This window comes from Phaethon lepturus, unplaced genomic scaffold (assembly GCF_000687285.1).
Source record: "Phaethon lepturus isolate BGI_N335 unplaced genomic scaffold, ASM68728v1 scaffold28111, whole genome shotgun sequence".
In the NCBI taxonomy this organism is placed as follows: domain Eukaryota; kingdom Metazoa; phylum Chordata; class Aves; order Phaethontiformes; family Phaethontidae; genus Phaethon; species Phaethon lepturus.
This window is the reverse complement of record NW_010520241.1, coordinates 17,558-39,794: the sequence shown is the minus strand read 5'-3', so window position 1 is coordinate 39,794 and position 22,237 is coordinate 17,558. Positions and strand designations below refer to the sequence as shown.

General features: G+C 46.3%; 1 protein-coding gene across 1 annotated transcript in view; it reads right to left on the bottom strand.

Moving 5' to 3' along the window:
- SLC14A2 (solute carrier family 14 (urea transporter), member 2) overlaps window positions 1-22,237 on the bottom strand; it is a 35,711-nt gene that overhangs the window by 862 nt on the left and 12,612 nt on the right. The window contains exons 10-18 of the mRNA XM_010297332.1: window positions 11,863-11,900; window positions 10,617-10,742; window positions 5,992-6,154; window positions 5,099-5,288; window positions 4,609-4,737; window positions 3,315-3,507; window positions 1,824-1,971; window positions 1,091-1,225; window positions 76-125 (exon numbers count right to left, since the gene is read on the bottom strand). Coding sequence (XP_010295634.1) covers window positions 76-125; window positions 1,091-1,225; window positions 1,824-1,971; window positions 3,315-3,507; window positions 4,609-4,737; window positions 5,099-5,288; window positions 5,992-6,154; window positions 10,617-10,742; window positions 11,863-11,900 — 1,172 coding nt within the window. The remainder of the gene's footprint in view (window positions 1-75; window positions 126-1,090; window positions 1,226-1,823; window positions 1,972-3,314; window positions 3,508-4,608; window positions 4,738-5,098; window positions 5,289-5,991; window positions 6,155-10,616; window positions 10,743-11,862; window positions 11,901-22,237) is intronic.

Here is a 22,237-nt window from a genome sequence, read left to right as displayed (position 1 = left end):
TGCCTTACAAGCCAGGAAAATATACAACGTTCAAATTTGTTGTGGAAACAAGACCTTAGCTGATACACTACTTACCACAGACAACATGTTAGTCACTGTTGCTCCCAGGTAGGCACTGAAGAGCGCTGTTAAAAAGAAAGGTAGTTCCTGGTGAGTTCAGTTGCTCATGGAGGAGAACAGCAAGGACAAACATCTCTCACACTGCCTCGGGTAGCTCAGCCAATGTTTATGACCATGCCTGGACAGCCCCCTTTTAAAGCTTTTTCCTTTGCACTGTGTCCCCTCCAACCCAGAGCTCATGGAAAGGGCAAAACAAAAAAACCCTCAAAAACCTGGAGTCATGAAAAATGTGGCTATGGAAACAGGCTTTTGAAAAATGCACTGATGTGGAAAGTATATAACTTGATGGATGGGGTTAAATAGGAAAATAACCCTTCTACCCCCATCTCTCCTGCCTCTAGGGCTAGAAGGTGGGTCAATGAGATACAAAGCTGAAACTTTTTTATATGATCACTGAATGAGCAATAGTTTCACTCCCAGCTCACTGTGATATTGAAATTTCATATGGAATTGCCTTATAAATAATTCCTCAATCATTCTGTGTTGCCTAGCTCATGCCTTTGGTATCCATTTCAATAGACTGGGGAAACTGTACTAACTGCAGATGCAGGCTGATCATGAGCTCCAGTCTTCTCAAAGTTTAGATATGTCCTTCTCCAATGAAGGAATTTGAGCTGGTATCTATGATTGGAAAAACCAATATGATTCATCCAGCAGTGTTGAACAAACACAGTTAATGCCTCAAAACTAAGCATCTAATGTCAAAGAAAGACCTTAGTTAATCAGCGTCCACTGATCACATCTCGTTTTGAACACAATTCTTGGCTGAAAGCAAAAGCACTCCTTTTATTTTGTCAGGGTATGTTAGAGCAACAGCCCCAACATCCGGCTCCATCATTTGTCAGTCTCGCCTGAGTCCATCTGCCTGTCTAGAGGTGGCCATCTGGCTTCAGCCCACCTCTAGTATAAATCCATCTTGTCTCACTTCAAAAGGAAACGTGGCAGTAGGGAAAATCCATAGGGTACGTACCACAGGCAATTGCCAGCAAATGTGTCTGCCAGGTGAAAGCGTAGAACATGCCTCCGATTGCAATGCATGAGAGGGAGCTGTTGTAGCCCCACAAGCCGGAGTAGATCTTGCTAAAAGGTGTTGCTAAGCTCAGTGCTGGAAAATAAGTCAAAGATGTGTCATTCTTTGGCCAAAGATATAAAGCAGCTGAGAAATGGCATGAATCCAGCTTTTTAAGGGCTCTAGCCTGCATACGTACACGGAGCTCCTATTTGTAGTCGTGTTGCTATGGTCTAAGACTAAAGCCACTTTAATCTAATGCAATCATGGCAAAATTTCCCTGGTGCTGCTGAGCTGATTTTGGCCACGCGATTTCAGCAGAAGATATACGAGTGAATGAGTGTAGGTGTGAACCTTAAAAGCATCCCTGAGACCTGCACATTCAGACTGATGGCTATGATTTTTATTAAGCTGCTCCTAAACCCATCAGAAATTAAGTCTTTCATTATAAAAATTCATTTCAGCCAAAAATATGCTTCTTTCTTCTGAAGATTTCCACCGTCATAAAATGAGGTAAGAGAATGGGGAAGTCAATCAAAAGAAAGTTCTTAAAACAGAAGTGTATATGTATTTTTTTTTTCAAGCAGTCATTCTCAAATGGAAGAAACATTTGTGACTGTAAGTGCTCCACTCATGGTTCCTCTTTTATTCTGCATGCTTTTATATAAATCTGTGACACAAGTCAAGTCCTTACCTGCCAGCATCCCCACCGCTGATCCAATTGCTGCATGCAGGCAAATGAGCGGAGAAGAGATAAATAAAGCAACCAGGAAAATTCCCCCAGTCCAGGGGTTATCGCAGCCATAAACCTGCCCCACCCCAACTGGAATAGATCGCAGGAGCTGCAGGAATTTAAAACAAACAAACAAAAAAAGACAAATTGTTATTGGCTTTGTAATTTCAATTTTTTTAAAAAAACTATTTTCTTGGCCAGGTTCATGTTCGGCATTTGTTGGATGCAGTCTTTCTTTCTGGAAGTTTGGACACTTCTCTGGAGACAGCAGGGCATTTCCACAGGGTTTCCTCTTCAATGAAAATGAGTCATGCCTTGTTCCCGAGCCATGAGCTGCTCTGCCAGGTTTTTGCTCCAACATCAAAGGTAAATGTCTTTTGTGAAACGGTTTGCTCATCATCTTTACACGTGCGGCTGACTTGGACATTTTTGTGTGCTGTTGTGGACCATGACAGTGAATTTAGGAAATGGAAGTGCTCAGGTAGATGATGCCTTTGAGAAGACATTCGCCTCTGAGTGGGCAGATCCAAGGGTGAAATGGCCAAGAGTGGCTTGGCCAAAATTATAAGACTTTTTACTCAGGTAAGGCTATATGCCTGATCTGCTTATATACCTGAAACTCCCTTGGGATTCACTAGGAATATGAATGAGAGTTGCTGGGTTGGTGGGACAGAGCCCAACTTGGTCACAGCTTAAAGATGGTTTTGAGACACTTTTCCTCAAAATGTTGTGTTCCTCAATGTGGAACAATCCATTTATTGTCCCCATAAAATTATGCACCATGGTAAATGTTCTTTGAGAAATGTCACTCGTATGGATTGCTATTTAGTGTCAATTAACTTCCTTTTCTTAATCACTCCCAGGGAACCCCTCAAAATAGTCAACTGAGCCTTAGGGGAAAGCTATAACCGTGGCGTGGCTGTTTACCATGCTATGCAGGAGCATAAATTTTTTTTTTTCGAAAGATCCCACTTGAATATTAACTAAAAATATGTGAACATGTGTCTGCATCCAAGTTTGTAACTATTCCTCCGTAGTGCTATCTGCTTGCTCATTTCTACTTGGAAAGATGCAATTTTAAAAACACAGCACTCTCTACGTGGAAAACTAAAATTAACCTGTGAGTTAACTGGTAGTCTCAGCACAACCTTATCTATGGGGTGCTGCTCAGTATATGCACAGTAACGGGGAATTAGATTGTAGAGGCTCTTTACAGATTATAATTTAGATTCAACTGTAAATGAAAGATGCCAGATACCAAAAAGATTCTTATTGTCTGGCTCTCAAAAATGTCAGTTTCTAGAGTAAACCTTTACATTTTGGATAATAGCTATCTTATAAATGCCATTTCGTATTGCCGGGCCATAATGCAGTAACATAAAGGAAAATAATATGATTCTATAGTGGGTTTCTTTGTAAATGGAGAAGGCTGTTATCTTTAGGGCATCCTACCATTGGCATTTCAGCATCCGTCCAGGTGATGTTTGGTGTTGCTGTTGCAGGCTGAATGCTAGTTGTAGGGAAGAAGAGGTTATGGGGTCCTGATGCAGCCAGATAGAGGGTCAAGGCCAAGTTGAAAGGCAAGGTGAAAACAGGCAGATCCCACTTACAGAAGACTGAGCCTAAAGCACTGGTGAAAACAGGGCTGAAAGAAGAACAAAGTGGTTTTACTAGGAGCTTGTCAGCTAGGAAAAGAACACAAACAAACCCAAAAAGCGCCAACTGCAGGAAACTCAGTCTGTTTTTTAAAAAAAGCTGTTTAATATCCTCAGTCTTTCTGATAAAATCAGAGATATGCTAGGGTCACTTGGTGAATTTCCTACCCTTCCCAGGGCAGTCAGCGACATACAGATTCCTGTCGTGTTATGCTATGTGTGGTGAATTTGGTGACCATGAAGGAACCAAAATCCTCCACTCGTGTGGAGGATCCAGTGATTTAATGGAGTTGTTTCCCAGCTCGGTCTCAGTGTTTACATTTTTCTTTTAGTAGTTGAAGTGGATTGAATTTAGGACACCCGAGTCAGGTCTGAGTGAACTGTGAATGTGGCTGTGTGTCCTTGTTCGAGTTTATGGATCAGGGTCATTAGAAGTAAAGGCTGATATCAAAGGTATGCTTATTAAAGTGAGTATAACACCCCGTGAACTCCAGGCAGATAAACGGTATGTGTGGTTTAGCAATCTTCAACTAGACGTTTGGGGACCAAAGACCAGCTTTCAAAATTTTTGCTGTCCAAATACCTGGCAGATTATGGTGTCATATATATGAGTAAAGTATTATTAGTTGTTTGTTTTCATTAGCATCAACCATCACATCTTGGGACCACTGAACAGCTTCAGTGCCTGGAGAGGTAAATTTTCATGACATTTTTATATGGTGGCTTAAATAGATGAAACATTTGTGGTTGATGGTGGTGGGGAATGGGGAAAATAATGTTCCTCTAGAGACAAAAATGAATTCATGCATCACAGCAATATGGCTAACATTTTGGGCATTGAGTTACGTACGATCAGCCATCGATTTTCCTTTTCCCTCTTGGGTTTATTTGTGACTTTGTGGGTGTTTTATTTGTTTTGGGATTACATTTGAGTTTAAAAGTGCAAATAATGATTCAGATTTAGTAGCACATATGTGCCAGTTCTGTTTCTTTCCCATTGTAGTCTGTATAGTGCGTAAAATTACAAAGGCTCAGTCTCAGCATAGAGACACTGCGACTGGAATAAGAAGCGGAGGAGCCGTCTGACTTACCACGTCATGGACACCAGTGCTACCGGCAGCAGAAGCCACCAGTGATAGTCTCCCTTAGCAGAGAAGATGGCCATAAGCAATCCCACCAAGACCCCGTTATAGCCATACAGGCCTGCTGCAATGGCCGATCTGTGTGAAAGAAACAATCATCTTGAAATCTTCTCCCCTGCAGGTGCTTTGCTCACATCACCCGCTCCGTCCCCATGCAGTTGTGACTCTGTGTGGTGATGACCTGCTGAGGCTCACGCAATCAACCTTCAGTTTCACATGCTTGAGTCTCATGTCCTCTCAGCAACCACCCCTTCTGCAGTTATGTCCAGTGTCCCTTTGAACCAGATGCAGCTGGTGGGAAGACCTGTCTGGTCCTACCAGACCAGATGTATAGCCAGTGAAGGCGAGCATACATGCTTTTCAGCCATGTCGCCTGTTTAACGTATAAGTCAGCATTGAAGTGACAGTCTGGTTTTGGAAGGGAAAAGGGTGGACTTACCCATCCTGACCCAGCATAAGTGCTGTTAAAGTTGAGACAACTGTTCCTAAACAGCCTGTGAGTGTCCACCATGGATTCTGCACCAGGAAGCCAGCAACTACGATAAGCCCACTGAGGGGATTGTTGACAAACATCACCTGGGATATGCCACGCAGCACCCAGTCAATAAACTGGATCACAAGAGGTTTATCTGGAAGAGATCAAACTAAATAATAACACCCCCCCCCCAAAAAAAAAACCACAGATGATGCTGTTTCGGGATTTTTTTTTGAAACTCAGGAAGAGTTTTGGCAGTGCAACTTGGCAGCATGACTGAAGCAATGAATCAACAAGACTGTAAAACCTGACTGAGATTTATTATGGTCTATACTGAAGTCTTACAGCTGGAAAGCCGAGACGAACAGTGTGGTTGTCAGGGTCCCCTGTTATAAAGTACCCTGGACCGGATTCATATGAACCAGCTAATTTATGATGTCTGTGCCTCAGATGGCAAATCGTGTGTGTATCCCATTGCTGATTTATTGTGGGGACCAAACACACCTACCTATGTGTAATTTAACTTCACGGTGGCATTAGGCTTGACAGAAACTGCTCAGCTGAAAGGACAGGCAGCGTTATGAAGAATGGCAGAGCACAGAATAACCATCCCGGGCTATGTTCTGTGGGACTAAATTTGCTTTGTACATGGCATGTTGGGAGGTAAATGTCATCTCAGTCATCCTCAGAAGTTAAGCAGTATGTGCACAAAGCTGATGTTTTCCTACAAAATGGAAATAATTCGGGGCAGAGGTAGTTTCTGTACTACTCTTGCTTGAATCCAGTTATTGAGAAGTTAGTTATTACTCCTTTGAAGTAATTGATCTTTGGAATCCCCTAATTAGTCATGACTTTACCTTTTAGCCAGGCTCCAAATTCCTTCATGTCTCCAGTGATGTACCCAACAGCTCTGCAGACCCTCTTCCCAGCTTTGCTCAGTGGATTCTGCTTTATTGGCTTTCTTTCCCCCTTGGTTTCTATCTTGACGTCAACACTGTTTTCCATGTTGATATTCTGACCCTTTGGTAAAATTCAACGGGAAAGAAAAAAGGCAGTTCATTACAATGCCTCTTACTGATACCTGTTTATTCTCTCTGCCACATACATATTATTGCTCAGTACATGTTATTTTGGAGCCAGAAAGAGGAAAATCCTTACTCTGGACACCTGATTGTCATATGTCCATGAACGCATTCTGTCTTCGTGTGCTCTTGGGACCCTGCACTGTCCTTCCAGACTTCCATGCAGTCATAGATTTGAACACCACAAGGCATGACTGAGCCTTGTTCATAGTATTTTACCCGATTTTAACACCCTGCTCAGCTATACCATGTTTTCTAGAACTCAAGCAGCTCTTGATTTAAGGGGTAACTTCAAGAAGAGCAAGATGGCATTAAAGGACACCGGCTTCACAGAAGTTGAAGCTTTTACCTCAAGATTCAACTTGATAGAGATTCCACCACATCTAGGAAACTGCTTCAATGACTGAGTTTCCTCTGCTGCTTAATGCATATTTCCAGTTTGAATTTATCCATCTACCATCAATAATAGGTACCTAGAGTTAGGTTAATGGGTCTCTATACTGTCACATATTGGGATCAGTTCAACCTTTCTCATGAGCATGGGCTTAGCTTGAGGGTTGTTCATGGTGCCTTACTCCATTACTCACATGCATTTATACATTTTTTTTTCCTCTATTGAATTGTACTTTTAGCTGCCCCATCTTTAGAATTACCCAGCACTGACGTAAGAGATTAAAAGCCAAATTCAGAGTGGCTGCTTTCCATTCTGCCTTAGACATGTTGCTGCCTTCTCTCTGCCAGCTGCACAGTAAGGTGTTAGGTGGTCTGCACTGGCCATTGTTCTTCAGCATAAAACAAGATTTGTGACCACTTGTTAGAACCTGTGGTAAGAAACACTCAGGGACTAATGAAAGGACTTCTATTAAATTTAGCAGGCACTATATTAAGACCTCAATACGGTGGGGGAGCACTATATGCCAAGCAGAGGTGTTTAGGGCATCCACGCAGAGGTGGGGTCCCCTATGGGAGACATGCCCTTTGGATTAGGAGCTGCTGGAATACCCTTTGGCACCTCATACAGCTCTAGACAGCTTCATTCAGGCATGTGGACCAGAGACTCACATTTAACTGTAAACACTGGATTTTAAAAACAACGTCCTATAGCCAATTTGTTATTTACCTAAGGGTCAATTCTCAATATAAAGTCAGCAAATTAAAAACCACCAAACCTTTCCCTGGAGTGTATTCATTTTTCTGAAGAGTAGGACTAATTCTTGATAACTGTCATGACAAAGAAAACACAAGACAAGGTACGGTATTGAGTGAATGCAGAACCAGAGCTGCTTCAGGTCTCACTGGTGAGTAGAAGCTTGGGCAAGAAGTAAAGAATTTAGGTTGGGAGTTAACAGTCTAAATAAGAGGGTACAAGGATGTAAGTATTTGAGTTACTCCTTGACTCACTTGAAACTTCAGTAAAAGCCCTCTTGGCAGCTGAGGAAGAGCATTCATTCTTTTCAGAAATACGAGTGCAGAGTGCTTAAGCTAAAGCAGCCTCACCCCTGGGCATTACAGTTGCAGGGCCAGACATGTGGTTAAGCAGCCAGTTTCTTAGTGTATGTTATTGGAGGGCTGATGGTGACATTTCGGGAAGTAGTAAATATTTGCACCAATAACAGATAGATGTGTTCTGCCTTCTGGAAGAGCCCTGCTAATGCAGTGATAGGTTCCATATGAAAAAGGCTGAAGACTGGGCCAGTACGTAGAAGAGTATTGAATTTGATTTTGTGTAGGACACAAAGGCAAGGAGCTTAACTAGAGGAGGAAGAAAAGGATGAGAGTGTTGCTAGGGATGGCGTCTCGGCACTGGAAGGCTTTTTCCTGGCTCAGTTATAATTCATTACCTTGATTCATTAACCTTCGCTTTTCTCATATTTTATTCTGAAATAATGGAATAAGTGAATTGGATGCACTTTCAGTTAAATCAAAATTTCCAGCCGAGATAAATGCTCTTCATTTGGTGAAAGTGCATTTATGTTTTCAATTTAAAGAATCTTCCTCTCTATGTAACTTAGGCTTTCTCTGTTGCTAATGCATAAAGTCAAGGGCTGTTGCATTTGCATTTGCGGAGCGATGTTGTGTGCCCGGTGCTAGCATGCCTGATACGTCTCCCTGCACGCCGAGTGAGGATGCTCTTTGCGTCCCACAAGCCTGAGGGTGTTCTGCAGTGTGGGATGTAATGTGCATGTGAGGTGTCAGGGTCACTTTCTGGCCCACTCACATGGTGGAGAAGAAAACGGGTCAAGCTGGAAGCCCTAATTCATCAAAACTTTGAGTTGCTTCGCCATGGGAAGGCACTTAAGCGCATACTTAACTTCCCAGGGAAGCGATGTGAATTCAGTGCTTTGCCGAATCGGGACCAGAATGAACGGGGGAGGAATGCTCCCGTGGCGAGTACCCGAGGGGAATTTCCTTTCTTTCTTACGCAAGGTGGCTTTTACCCTGGGATAGACGGTTACTATGTGCTGTAAGTCACTGCGAGGTGTGAAGCCTTTTATCTGCTGTTGAGGCTATTTGGTGGTGCATGGGCTGTGCTGGTGGCACGGCAGCTTTCACAGGCACTACTGCACTGCGCAAGTCTGAGCCTGGAGAACTCCTTTGCTCTGGGTTTTCGTGGGCAGAAATGAAGTCAGCTTGATGCACTTGGCACGGCAAAAAGACCAGGTGACCAGGTGAGTCACTTCCACCAACCTGGCTTGAACTTCACTCCCCACAAAGGCTGCGTCAATACCCTGCCTACCCGTTCTTCCAGAGTATTCAAAATCACAGTGATCGGAGGGTGGTCATGGGTACCTTCTGGCCACGGTGCTGGTCAACTTCACGTTCATTATGTCCCTGTTTATTTAAAGTGCTGTGTCTCTCTAGAGAGGGATCACATGGACTTTCCTTCATCTTTCCTGTCAGCTTATATATGCTAAAGGAGAAGGAAATCATTACGAAACACCCCGCCACCTGCAGAGCAGCCTGCTATGTAATGGGTGGGCTAAGAACACTCTTGGATTCGAGTGGGTTCTTCACAACACCTTAAAGACCCAGATCCAGCCCCGTTGGCTTCATGGCCACCCCAGATCACATCCCAGGCGCTGTGTGACGACTGCCTCCTGTGTGCGGTGGTTCGGCTATCACCACAGCCGCGGTGCTTGCCCATCTGTCCAGAAACACGGAACATGGAGGACTCGCACTACTTCTACTTAGTCGTCCAAAGAAAGTGTAAAGAAGTAGTGAACGCTTGGAAACCAGCACCAGGGGAGAATTTTTTGGGCATCTTTAACAATGTTTGGTACTGTAAGAAGCAGTAGCTGCCACATACGCTCAGATTAATGATCTGCTAACACGTTACTTTGTTTTAGGGAGTAGGCGATAGCAGCTGTTTAAGAAAGGACAGAAGACAAACGGTGTCTCATCCCAGAATAATGGAGACGCTCCGAGAATGTTAAGACAGTGACGCTTGAATTTTAATTCAATCTGAAGTGTGCATGTTTGGATGGGGATTGCATGAAGGCCAGTCTTCAGCAGGTCTTTTGAAGACCTGCTATTGAAGTTATGTTAACATGCAGTTTTCAGTCAAAGTGGGCTTTTTTTCTTAGTGTGTGAAGGAAGGAAATGGAAATAATTGTGAAAGGACTATTCTGCTGGAACAGACTGCTTGGCTTCTGCAGGGGGGCAGGATTCTTTAGATTCTTTTAATACCTTATTATTTTATTCCTTTTATACCTTTATTCCTATTCTATTAGTCAGGGAGACTGTTTTTTGATCTCAGATGCTTAACTAAAGACCGTGTAAGTCCCGCTCTCCGACACACGGTGTGAAGTGCACCGCCTGATCTCGTGCACCCTCGGAGAGGGGCTCCAGACAAGCGTCTGGTGGAAATGCAGCGCGGGCTGCCCATGCCGGCGTGTAACCGCTGTGGTACAGGAGCGGCAGCAGGACCCAGGCAGAGCGAGTCTGAATGGGGTTTTCATCTCCGTGGTGCACGTGCGGAGGAGCCATTTAAAACCCTTTTCCCATGGCGTACCGTGGAGAGTGAGAGCTGGACTGCGGGCACTGCTGCTTTTCCACAGTCGTTCCAGACGTTTGCTGCCTCCCCTTGCCTGGATATCTTTGTGCTGTGGGATAATATCTCTCTGCCATCCTCGCTAAGGATGCTCATGTAAGCAAGAGGGAAAGTTTTGCAGCTAAAAGTATCCAAATACTTTTGTATCAGCTATGAAATGGAACCCGTGAGAACAGAGAAAAAAAAAAAAAAAGAGGTGTTTCTCTTGCATGAAAGTGAAATCATCGCAGGGCCAAGAAGCTAATCTATTGTGTTTTTTTAAATCAACTTTTCAGAGTTAATAAATGTCCTGCAGCCAAGCACTGATGTTATGCAACTTCGTGTCTCCCTCAATCAATTTCCCTTCCACCTCGTCCACGTCGCGCCGTCCCCGCGGCCTCTCGGCAGCGCCCTGCTGACGCCGCAGCCAAGCGGGCTCCGTACCGCTGCCGCGCTCCCGCGGCATCTGGCCCCCAAATACTTTTTTATTCGCGTGCTGAAACGGAGACCAGCCCAGTCACACGTTCGTGGTGTGTTACACGAGGGTGGTACTGTGCTGGCAGCTGGGCGAGGAGCAGCGGCTCTTACTTGGCTGATTGTCTTGCTCCTCACAGGTAACAGTAATTTCCTAGCTGGTGCCTGTCTGGCCAGGTGTTGGGCTTTTATCTCTGAAAATGCAGCATTGAGTTATCTAGTACTTTCTTTTCTTTCTGGAATTTTCCTCTCTGCCCGACAAAATTCAAATTACCCTGTAAATCGAGAGGATTTAAATTACCCTGTGGTATTTGTTTGTCCAAGGAACTGCTACTGCACAATTGCAGTCATTGTGTCTTGCATTCTCTGAATTGTTGCTGCGAAGTGCGCAGGCAGCCAGCTCTGCGTGCAGCCTGTTTTTAGAGGAATTCCTGCATCCCAGTACAATAGGAGGAAAGGGCCAGATTCTCAGCAGCTCTGATTCCAGCATAGCCCGTGTAATGTTAACCGGGGGTTTAGTAAAGCTGGATAAGTATAGTGTTGTGTTATGTGTAGGAACACACGCATGCACAAGCACGCTCCCCAAAACAGAGAGATTATAATGCACTTGACCCGCACTGAAAAAAAAAAGTTCAGGTTTTCCCATAGACGACACATTTCAAAGCATTAGTTCAAAAGAAAGCTCATCCCTCAGGTTCAAATATTCATTAAGCCCATTTGCAATTCAATTTTCAGAGACCTGTCTCTCGGGGACAGAGAGATCCAGAGATACTATCACATTAACTGCATATTATTACTATTTGGGCATTTTTCATTTTGCAGAATAGAAAGAGAGTAAAAGGAGATGTTAAAGGGTTCCAGCTGTGGCACTGTTTTTTTTTTTTCTTCTTTTTTCTCAAGGTTCAACCAACTGGGCTAAGCAGCAGTAATAAATCCTCACCCTGCTACAAAATTCTCAATAATTGAAATTCTTGTGACATTCCCCAACCTCTGTGTTCCTCTCGAGCCTTCGCTGCTCTCACTCAGGACTGTTCAGATGCTGTTTGTTAGGTGTTTTGGGGGAGAAGAAAGATCCGGGTAAGTCATTGACAGGGTGTGTGTTTATTGCTGTGCATGAAAAGGAATAAAGAAAGTGCTCTTACCTCTTCGATGAGTTCAGGGGTAGCTGTTGCTTTGCTGGCTAGGACAGAAGGAAAACAAGGCTAAGAGAATGGGAAAAAGAAAGTGCCCCACCAGCTTATATAGGCTAGCGTGGCTCCTGTCCTGATATTACTAATTAGTTTGTTTCTCCTCCCACTTGGTGAGCTCCAAGCTAAAGTCAAGAAGGTTCCCTCTTGAGTTCTCCACCTTTCCTCTTGCTCTGTCCTTGGTCCCTTGCCAACAGCCTCTCCAAATGTTCTCTTCCCTGATTTTTTTTTTCTTTTTGTTTTTTTTTTTTTTTTTTTTTTTTTGTTAAGTCTCTCTTAACTCTGTCCTTTCTCATCCTCCACCACTTAAAAGGACTCCAGGCTTCAGAAAGGACTCTCGGTGTACCTGAGCTCACCCTCTCCAGTGTTATTCTCCTTATCCAAGACAGCTCAGCATCCTTCCCTCTCAAAACGCTGGGCTGGGACCATGTCACGTTCAGCAGCTTGTCGACTTTTCCTGTTTCTGGGTAGTTTTTCGGAGCAAAGGACCTGGTGACCTTCTGTTGTTTAATTGCTTTTTATCAGTTATTTGAGAAATTCGAGGGGTATTTTTCTTACTTCTTTTTTTTAACCTGGCCTCCCTGGCTCGCTGGAGGAATCTGGAATATCAGAAGTGTGGCATATTTGAGAGGTTTATAAGTCTGTGAAATCTCTGTGAAAGGCAGAGAAGAGGCTGGAGAGGGAAGTCCCGAGAGAGTGAATTATAGGAGAAAGGGCAGAGAAAAAGCACTTGGGAACTTAAGGAACCTGTTAGGCTAATTTAAGCCACAGTTTAATTCACTTTAGGGTTCTTTCAGAGCGATGGCTTAGAGGAGCAGCCCTGCAACTTCAGCTGAGTGCTGGAGCGAATAGTTTGCTGTTGAACCAGAACCCACCTGGCTTTATGGCATTGCTTCCTCCAGCCCTGCCCTGTGGAAACAGCCTCAGCCTCTGCCTGAGCTGGAGCCATGTCGTTCTCACTGTGTTCATTCCCAGGGTGCCTCTCTTTTGATGGAGATGGTTTTAACAGGAGGCTGGATTTTTTTTTTCTTTTTCCCCCTAAGAGTAATGTTCCTGGTAACAGTTGTCAGCTTAGTATTGCTGCACGAGCGGGGCTTCTTCTCATCGAGGAGGCACCAGGCTCGGCCTCGTTGAAAACAGCATCTTTTCTGCTCTCTGTGAAGGAGATGCCGCACCGGGGGCGAGGCAGGATGCGCCGTTGGGCCGCGCTGCCTCCATCCGTGAGCGATGCGGTGCCTCCGTAGGCTCAGCAGCCACCTTCTCCCTCCGTGGAACCAGAATCGGGACCGCCCTGTCCCATTCTGACACCGTGATGAGGCTGTTGACACGTTGGAGGGGATTCACGAAAAAGCCACCCGGCTTGCAGGTCTGTGATGGATGCCTTGGAGCGATGCTTTGTTCAGCTTATCAAAGAGCTGGCTAATAAGTAACGGGATCACAGTCTGCCGGTGCCTACGAGGGAGCGAGGTCCCTGGCAGCAGCTCTGTGAACTAGAGGCAGTGATGTTCTCCACTGCCATGTGATGGGTTCACCGATCGTAGGTGCAGCCGGCCACGGGGAGGGTTTCGCTACTGCAGCGATTGCCTTAGGGAATCCCTAAATTTCCAACAATTACCTTCCAAAAAGGTCTGGGCCAGATCCCAGATTGGGTGCTGGAGTCAGGTGCAGGAACACACTGTGGCTGTGTGCCCGTTGTGGCCTGAAAGGAGTCGTTCAGGATGACCTCCTTCCCCGTGGGACCAACGAGCAAGTTCGTGATCCCACCGGACTGAATTAAGGTGAAACGACAGCAGCCAACCAATTTAGCAATTTAATAATACCAAATGCAAGGCATGAGGTTACATAAATGACTCAACGGCAACTACTCTAACTAAACAATTCAACTAAACAAACAAGTCCCCTGCAACATGTCTTTTACAGTTCGACAAAAAGAGGGGGCAGGGGGGACAGAGGGGAGGCGGAGAGGGAGAACGAGGAAGAGAGGCAGCAAAGAAGAGATCACCACCTGTGGATCCAGCGGCATCCTGTTGGTCCTCTTGATGTTCCTTGGTGGTGGGGGTCTCCCTTTTTGCTTCTGGTGGTGTCATTTTTATACAGTCCGAGTCCCACAATCTCCGTCTGATCCCAAGAAACTTCATGCATATGCAACAGGCAATGGCACATCTCCAGGCTTTGGTGTCTCTTCTCGCTGTGCCTGCACCGTATCTCTGCTTTGCAGGAACCGGTCACTGCGCTGGCACCGTTATCTCTGCTCTGCAGGAACTGGTATCTCGTTCTTCTTTGGGGTTTACTCCGTACCAAGACATGTTCGAGCTGTTGTACCTAGAAAGGTGTGGGTCCCTCGGAACCACGAAATGTTTAAGACAGAAACCGCATATCGGTCCACCATAGTGCCTTAGCCAGCCAAAGCACTCCTGGTTGCCTGAGGACTGAGGTTCTCTGTAGGATTGGTGCAGAAGGGTGGGAACGGTCAAAAACCTCCCAGGTGTAATCCTATCCATGCCAAGTTAGGTGCCCACTGCTAACACAGAATCACAGAATCATTGAGGTTGGAAAAGACCTCTAAGATCATCAAGTCCAACAATCAACCCAACACCCCCATGCCCACTAAACCATGTCCTGAAGTGCCACGTCTACATGTTTTTTGAACACCTCCAGTGATGGTGACTCCACCACCTCCCTGGGTAGGTTGTTCCAGTGCTTGACAACCCTTTCGGTGAAGAACTTTTTCCTAATATCCAATCTAAACCTCCCCTGGTGCAACTTGAGGCCACTTCCTCTCATTCTGTCGCTAGTTACTGGGGCGAAGAGACCAACACCCACCTCACCACAACCCCCTTTCAGGTAGTTGTAGAGAGCGAGAAGGTCTCCCCTCAGCCTCCTCTTCTCCAGACTAAACAACCCCAGTTCCCTCAGCTGCTTCTCATCAGACTTGTGCTCCAGGCCCTTCACCAGCTTTGATGCCTTTCAGTCCTGAACACTCCAGAGCGTAGGTATCTGCTCCTGTCTTTTGGGGGTTTGGAATTCAAGGTGGGCAGACTGAAAGCAGAGGCCATTGTTTGTCAAAAGGAACAAGATGTGCCATGTGCCTGTTACGTAGCCTTCAGGTACCATCTGCCTGGGAGTGGGCCACCAACTCTGGGTGAGCTCTGGGTAACCACGTAATGATGTGCAAACTGAGCATGCAGGTAACACTTACAGGTGACTAGTGAGTTGCCTTTTGATTTTAAGCATGTGTGAAGATCACTTGATGCTGAGGACAAGGCAGCTGAGGTTGGTGTCTGGCACCTAAGTCCCATATCATTTAGGAGAGCTGAATCCATTTTAACTCATCAGCTCTGTGCTGGTGAAGCTGGTTGATGTGTTTCTTCTGCCTGCTCTGTGGGAAAGTGGCTTCGAGAATGCCCCTTGGACCGAGCCCAGTGGTTGACACAGTCAGAAGCGGGGTTGGTGGTTTGATCCCAACCAGACTTTGTACCTGAGCTGTCCCAGAGAAATGCCTGAATCATCGCTGACTGTCTTAGCTTGCCAAACAGGAGCTGTCTAGCTGCGTTAGCTGGGTACAGTGCTTGAACTCATCAACTCTTCCAGGAAAGTATCTTATGGCCCTAATCCAGCTTCACATGCTCTATCTCCATGCCCCTCTCAAGGCTCAGTGGCCTTCAAGAGGTGCATAGAAAACCACTTGGTAGCAGATTGACATTATACTGCTGGTTTTGGCTGTGCTCCTTGGCTCAGGTTGCACTGCAGGGATTAGGTCTGCACAGGGAGCTGCATCAGCTCTTGGACTCCAACAGGTGCTTTAAAATGACATCAATCCATGTATGGAGCTCCCAGGGCTTTTTCTGCCAAGCTGTTTTCCAGCTAGGTGGCCCCCAGCATTTCCTGGTGCATGGAATTGTTCCTCCCCAGGCACTGGACTTTGCACTTCTCCTTCTTGAACTTCATGAGGTTCTTGTCAGTTCATTTTTCCAGCCTGTTGAGGACCCTGTGGATGGCAGCATGACACTCTGGCATATCAACCACTCCACCCAGTTTTGTATCTTCCCCAAATTTGCTGAGGGTGCACTCTACCCATGACCGAGGTTATTAATTAATGTGTTAAACAGTTTTGGCCCCAGTATAGATCACCTCTGGGTTACACCACTAGTGACTGGCTGGACTTCTTGCCACTGATTACAACCCTCTGGGCCCTTCCATTCAGCCAGTTTTCAGTCCACCTCACTGTCCACTTATCTAGCCCATAATTCATTAACTTGGCTATGAGGATGTCATGGGAGGCAGTGTCAAAACCAAATGATGCTCCAAAACTGCTCCAGTGACTTAGGACTGTAGGATAGGGGACCTCTGTCACCTGGTCTGGCTTCCTGCTGTGAGGCTGACTATGACTGAATCCACCATTTCACTTGCAGGTTTTTTCCCAGCCTGTGGTTTCCCTGGAGAGGTGTGGAGAGGCAGCAGTGGAAGTGGAGGTATGGCAGGAGGGGGAGATAACCACATGGTGTACGGGGGAGAGTGATGCTCAGCCCATGTGCTGGCTGAGGAGGCAGCTCCTCTGGCCGGGTAGGGGCTGAGCCATCCTGGAGGCACGGTGCCTGGAGGAGCAACATCTGCAAGTCTGCGCCTGTTGGCATCTGTGGCCACGCTGCTTTTCATCATCTTGTTTTTATGAGCAAATGCAGAGTGGAAAAGTCTGTTTCAGCACAGAGCACCAAGGGGTCTGTCACAATCTTGCACTTGTTTGCTGAGGGAAGTAGTTTTGGGTTTATACAGAGTGGACCAAAAGCCAAGCTGGTGTGGGCAGCTTCTGTCCCTCCACTTTGGCCTGTAAAAATTCTCTAGAGAAAACTACTATTTGCCATTCCTCTAGCTAGTGGCTGTCAGGGTGGCCGGAGAGGAAAGCTGTCCTGGTGTCCGGGTGTCCGGCTCCCTCTCGTGGTACGTGTCCAGCACATACAATCAGAGAAAATACTCAGATGCCAGTTTTTGGAGGGCTCATAAACAGCAGTTCCCTGGCCCTGGCACAGCCAAAACTCCCTGTAGTCTGAGGTGGTGTAAGGCTCTGGATACTGCTGCTGATGTACGCTCCCGAAATAAACGGTTCCCCTAATGCACACGCACCAGCTCCCTCCCCGGCCGCCTGCTGAGGAGAGCCGCTGTCCTTTCTGTCCAGCCTGGCCTGCCCCACGGCTCATCTTCCCAGCTCCTGCAGCTTCCAGGGTGCGAAACGGCTCTCTGGGAACCTTCTGGGGTAGGAGTGGGGCAGAGGCACATTTTGTATTAGACAAAAGAAAAAGAAAGTCGTATCTGCTGGATAACTCCGTTTCTGGGGACAGAAAATGCCCTAAGCAGGGTTTTATTTACACAAGTGGAATAAACTCACTCAGCTGCAGTAAGAAACCATCGCTGGCTGATAGTTTGACATCGTCTTTGCCTTTCTGGTTTTCTCCACAGCCAGGAAGTCGCTACCTGGTTTCTGGCTGAGCGGTTTCGCAGAGCGGAGATCTGTGGATGACAGCGCAACAGAGCTGTCGGCGCTCCGTTGAAACGAGGGAAGTGCACTGAAGTGGGGTCAGGTACAGGCTGGGGTGCCCTGGGGTGAAGGGGGAAAAAAAGACTCCAGATTGTCCTAGCTGCACAAGTCAAGGACGTCTCTGTCTCTCTGTCTTTGCCTTTTGCAATTCAAGGCACAACACAATTGGATTTGCAGCCGCTGAGATGCGCTGCGCAGCCTGCACCCCTGTGCGTTTTCGGGGGGAGAGGTAGCTGCATGTTTTTGGAAGAGTTCCGCATGTACTTGGTGCTTCATCCCTGCCGTGCTGGGTGAAGCTGCACGTTTTGGGAGCGTGACTTTGGGTCTGCCTCAACTTGCTATGCAAAGGGCTGTCCCTGGAGGAGGATGTGGGGATGCAGCTCCACAACGGCGTAAGCTACTAAATGCACCGAGGTAATTGAGCGCACTCGGGAGCCGCTGAGCTGTAAGCGGAGGTGCCCAAACTCATTCCCAGGGAAAATGTGGTGGAAGAAACCTTTGCTTCCCAGAGAGCTATCCCCGGTCTTCTCATCCCGCCAGTGGGATGTGTGAATTCCAGCTGTGGCGACAGCTGCAGGAGTTTCTAAAAGACCCCCTGGGAGCTGTAAGATCAGCTGCAATCAAGAGTGTGTTTCCTGTTTGGACTCCTTCCATCTTCCAAATCAAAACTGACCCTTCTGTTGAAGGGGGAGCGACGGGACAGTGTTTGGCAAACAGGTCTCACCTCGGAGTGGGGATAGTTCTGTAACCCTGGCAAAGGCGATCTCCAAAAAACGAGTCAGCCTGCAGTGTGGGGGAGTATGTCTGCCGTTACAGACTGGAGATATCTGCCGTGGGCAAAGCACACAGCAACTTCCCAACAGCTGGGAATTTTAGGTACTTATCTTATTTGGACACGTTGTCAAGATTGGGGTTTTTCAGCTTGTGGTGAGGCCCCATGTTGCTGAGGTGCCCCTCAGGAGCATAAAGCCCTTCCCGATATTTGCTGGTGGCTGCCAGGCTGCTGCCTGGCCCCACGCACCCGCTGCCCAGGGGCTGGGAGGGGGGCATTCGCCCTCCCTGTCTGACAGCTTCACACTCCCGTTTGCACCCATCTGTGGTTGCAGGTATGGGAAGAAAAGGCGTTGACGTTGCAGCGGGGCTGAAAAAAAGACAATACTTACTTTAAGCTCTCAGCAAGGTTGAACAGAGCCGTCAGGGACGGGCCCAGGCTCTGCTGCAGAGCCGCTCTGGCAGCTTAAGAGCGGAGACCAACACAGAAACCAGCTCAGCGGCAGCAGACTTTAACCCATTGCGCTTTGCCTGGCTCTCGCTCCCCTTACAGCCCTGCAGCCACTTCTCCCCATCGCTGTTTAAAAGCGTAGCAGGAGGTTTTCCAGCCCTACAGCTTTTGGGTGCCCTCCCTGGTCTGAGAAGCGTCACCATCTCCTATAGTGGTCTCCCTCTGTACTGTTGTTTCTGTCTGCTTTGGATCCCAGTAGTACCTGAGAGGGTTGTTGGGTCGCAAAAAAGTTACTTAGATGGAGGAATCAGGTGGTAAACATCATGCTCCAGCAACTGGGATGCTCCAGTGTGGATGGCAGCATGGGTCTGACCTCTGCTACGACTAATGTCCACTCAGAAGGCACATCCTTCCCCTCTACGTGCCCTCACCACACCTTTGCTAATTGTTCATGAAGAGTAATTAACAGGTAAGTCATTCTGGAGTCATCGATACCCAGGCCTGGACATCTAAAGCACTTGCCTCTCCTTGTTCTGTAAGAGGTTCTGTGACCAGTCTTATCGACAGAAGCACCTACGTCTGTGTGAGAAGAGCTGGGAATGTCCTCTCAAAGAGCAAAGTTGGTTTGGATTTTTTTTTAGGGGATGAGGAGCCAATAGAAGAGTAAGAAAAATGACATTTGGAGCAATAAAGTAAGCATTTTTCTTAGAACCACATAGTGCACATAGTGTTTTTACCTTGGACTCCTCGGATAAGAGACTAGATGGTCTCTGTTCACTGGGGAGGTATCCTGCTAAAAAAAAAAAAACTAATTCCTTAGTTTCGTTTAGTCTGCTCCCATTTGCTACCGCTGCTCAGATTTTGAAGGCAAGTTTTCAGGAGGTTGTTTTTATATATGCAGCTGCTAGGCCAGGCATTGATTTGTACAGGAATATTTATTTCATTTTCTGTGGAGGTGAGCTGGGTGGAGTGACCGCTCTAGCTGTAGAAGAGGCTTTTGTTTTTAGGCTTTTCTTTTCTTTTATGGGTATATTTGTTTTATGTTAGATCTCTCGGAACTGGCTAAAAATTATTAGTCCCATTGAAACCTGTACATTTTCTTTTCTTAATGAATATTTTCTGTAGAGCTTGATAGACAGCAGGCTGTTGGGGCTACCACTGATAACTTCAGTTAGTGCTTTTGTTGTCTACTGCTCCCTTCCAGGAGACACTTATTTGTCTTGGCTGTTTTCAAGAATTATTAGTACTGGCTATAGTTACTCATATCTTTTGATTAGCTAGGGACTTCATAAAGCTGTTTATACCCTATTTTTTATGGATGGTTTGAACTCTAGAAATTGCTTTACTAATTGATTTCGGGATGGGTTTGCTTGTGGCTGAGGAATTAATGTCTGCAGTGGCTCTTACATGACAAATTCTTTCCAGTAGCCATATTGTGCTTGGACTTCACTCTTATTTTTAAGGAAATAATATGCTTGGCATAACTAACCACAGTTGAGGTTTTTCTTCAAAAATATGGTTCTAGCATTATTTTAGCTGACTATTACAGTATTTTTGCAACTTTGTGTTGATACTGTTCAAAGCTTTCTCTAATGCTGGATTGTGTATGAGCTAAATTAAAGTGTGGAGAGCAGATGAATGGGTCCTTCCAGTTTGCATCTGCTTTATATTTCATGGACTACTATAGAGGGAAGGTGTTCAGGCACTTGTGTATCACCTCATGTGTTTCTCTCTCTCTCTGTTTCTCTACAGCAGCAGTAGCATGGGGATGTCCCTGATCTTGCAATCTGTAGTGGCTATACGAGACTGTTTTTTTACTAGCATTGGTTTGCTGGCATCATGGCTCAAAGGGTAGCTTGGCAACCTGTTCTCCTGTGGCTCTCTGCTTTCTTCCCTGCCTGCTGACACCTTTTCTGATGGTGTTTTTGCTTTTTTTGGAGTCACCGTGCAGGATTAAGCAGTTGCACACGCAGCCTACAAATGCCCTTTAACTTAAAACTGGCTGGGAGCGTAGATCCATTTACATCGGTCCTCTGCGGTAGCTTAAAGGCTTAACTGCCTTTGTCCAGTGCCTGGGTCCTGGGTTGTTTTCTGTTTCTCTTAAATCAGAGGTTTTCATCCCTTGCTCTTGTGTTACAGAAATATATCTGTGCCTCTGGGCTCCTGCTGCTTGTCCGAGCTCAGCATCTCCAGGAGGCTGCTGGGGCTTGCATGGGAGGTTTTGACTGCCGTAAGTGCTTTTGAGTTTCTGCTCGCTGCAGTCGTACATCTGTTGTTAGGTCTTCCTCCCTCTAACAGAGATAGGTCAGTTATTGAGCTGTAGTCAGTCCTAGTCCTCTTAGTTTGCCCCGGGCCAACAAAAGTCTCATGGCTAACATGTCAAGCAGACTGTTGGGATTCTTGGGCTTTTATTGGTCTCCAAGAAGACTTGTGGCATATGGGAATGACAGCTTGTTCCCTCAGTGCTTTCCTGGAGGGCATTTGTTCAGGTTCAGAGGTTAGTCTGAGGTCTAAAATGGGACAGAGGTGTAACACAGATACTCAAGTCTGAGGGTGAGTTATAAGGGCTACAAAGCTCACTGGATCCCTAAATTTTCACTGACAGGGTTATCTTGGCTACTGAAATTTGGACGTATCTGCATGTGTGAGGCTGTCCTGCCAGGTGGAATCTCAAATCTGTTGTCATCCAGATAGGGGAGGAATTAGGACCTAAATTTTACTGAAGTCCCTGGAATGGCCCAACCTGTTTAAAAAGCATCTCAGCATACATATATGGCACCATATTTTTGTCTCCCAGGCTGACTTCAATCTTGGATGCTCCTTATAGGGGAAGTTTAGAGGAGCTGGCAGTTGCTGGTGCTGCCGGTCTTTTGCTTGTAAAGGCACAAATGGTCCCATGAACAGCACCCAGGCTCACCTTTTCCAAAACAGTGCATGTGCTGGGTGAGAGCTGGGCTCCTACCTGCTCAGAGACCCTCAGATGAATCTGCAACACAGCCCCACATCAGGAGGCAGAAAGGACGGTGTCTGATCTGAACGTTTGTGGTTGCATAGTCTCTTTGCATTTTAAATCTTCAAGTCCTTTGGGTCTGTGACTTTAAACTGATCATGTGAAATGACTTTAGAACAAGGAAGTCTTTCTGTCAGGCTTGTTTTGCAGAGGTTTTGGAAAAGGTTCCCAAGAAAAGTCCTATTTAGGGCAATTGGCCCTTCCGTGTTGTAAGGACTTGGAGTATCAGTGTCCTCCTCACACCTTATGCCTATTAGAAACCAGCCCCCAGGGAGAACTTCGGCAGGAGGGTCCTCAGCTTCCCATGATTAACCCTGATGATTCCTCGTGAGGTTTCTCTGGGCAAACCAGACACTGAAGACCCATGAGAAGATCCCGGTCTGACACCCAACAAACATCAAGGGGAGGCTTTGACTTGTTCGTTGCTCGTGACTTAGTGCAAGGGAACTGTTTCCTTAGGAAGGGGAGAGACAGAACTGCAGTAACTGCCACCAGCAGTAAATGTTTATCTCATTCTTTTCATGAAGTTCTCCTATTTATTTCCCACTGGATGCACGTAGGGATT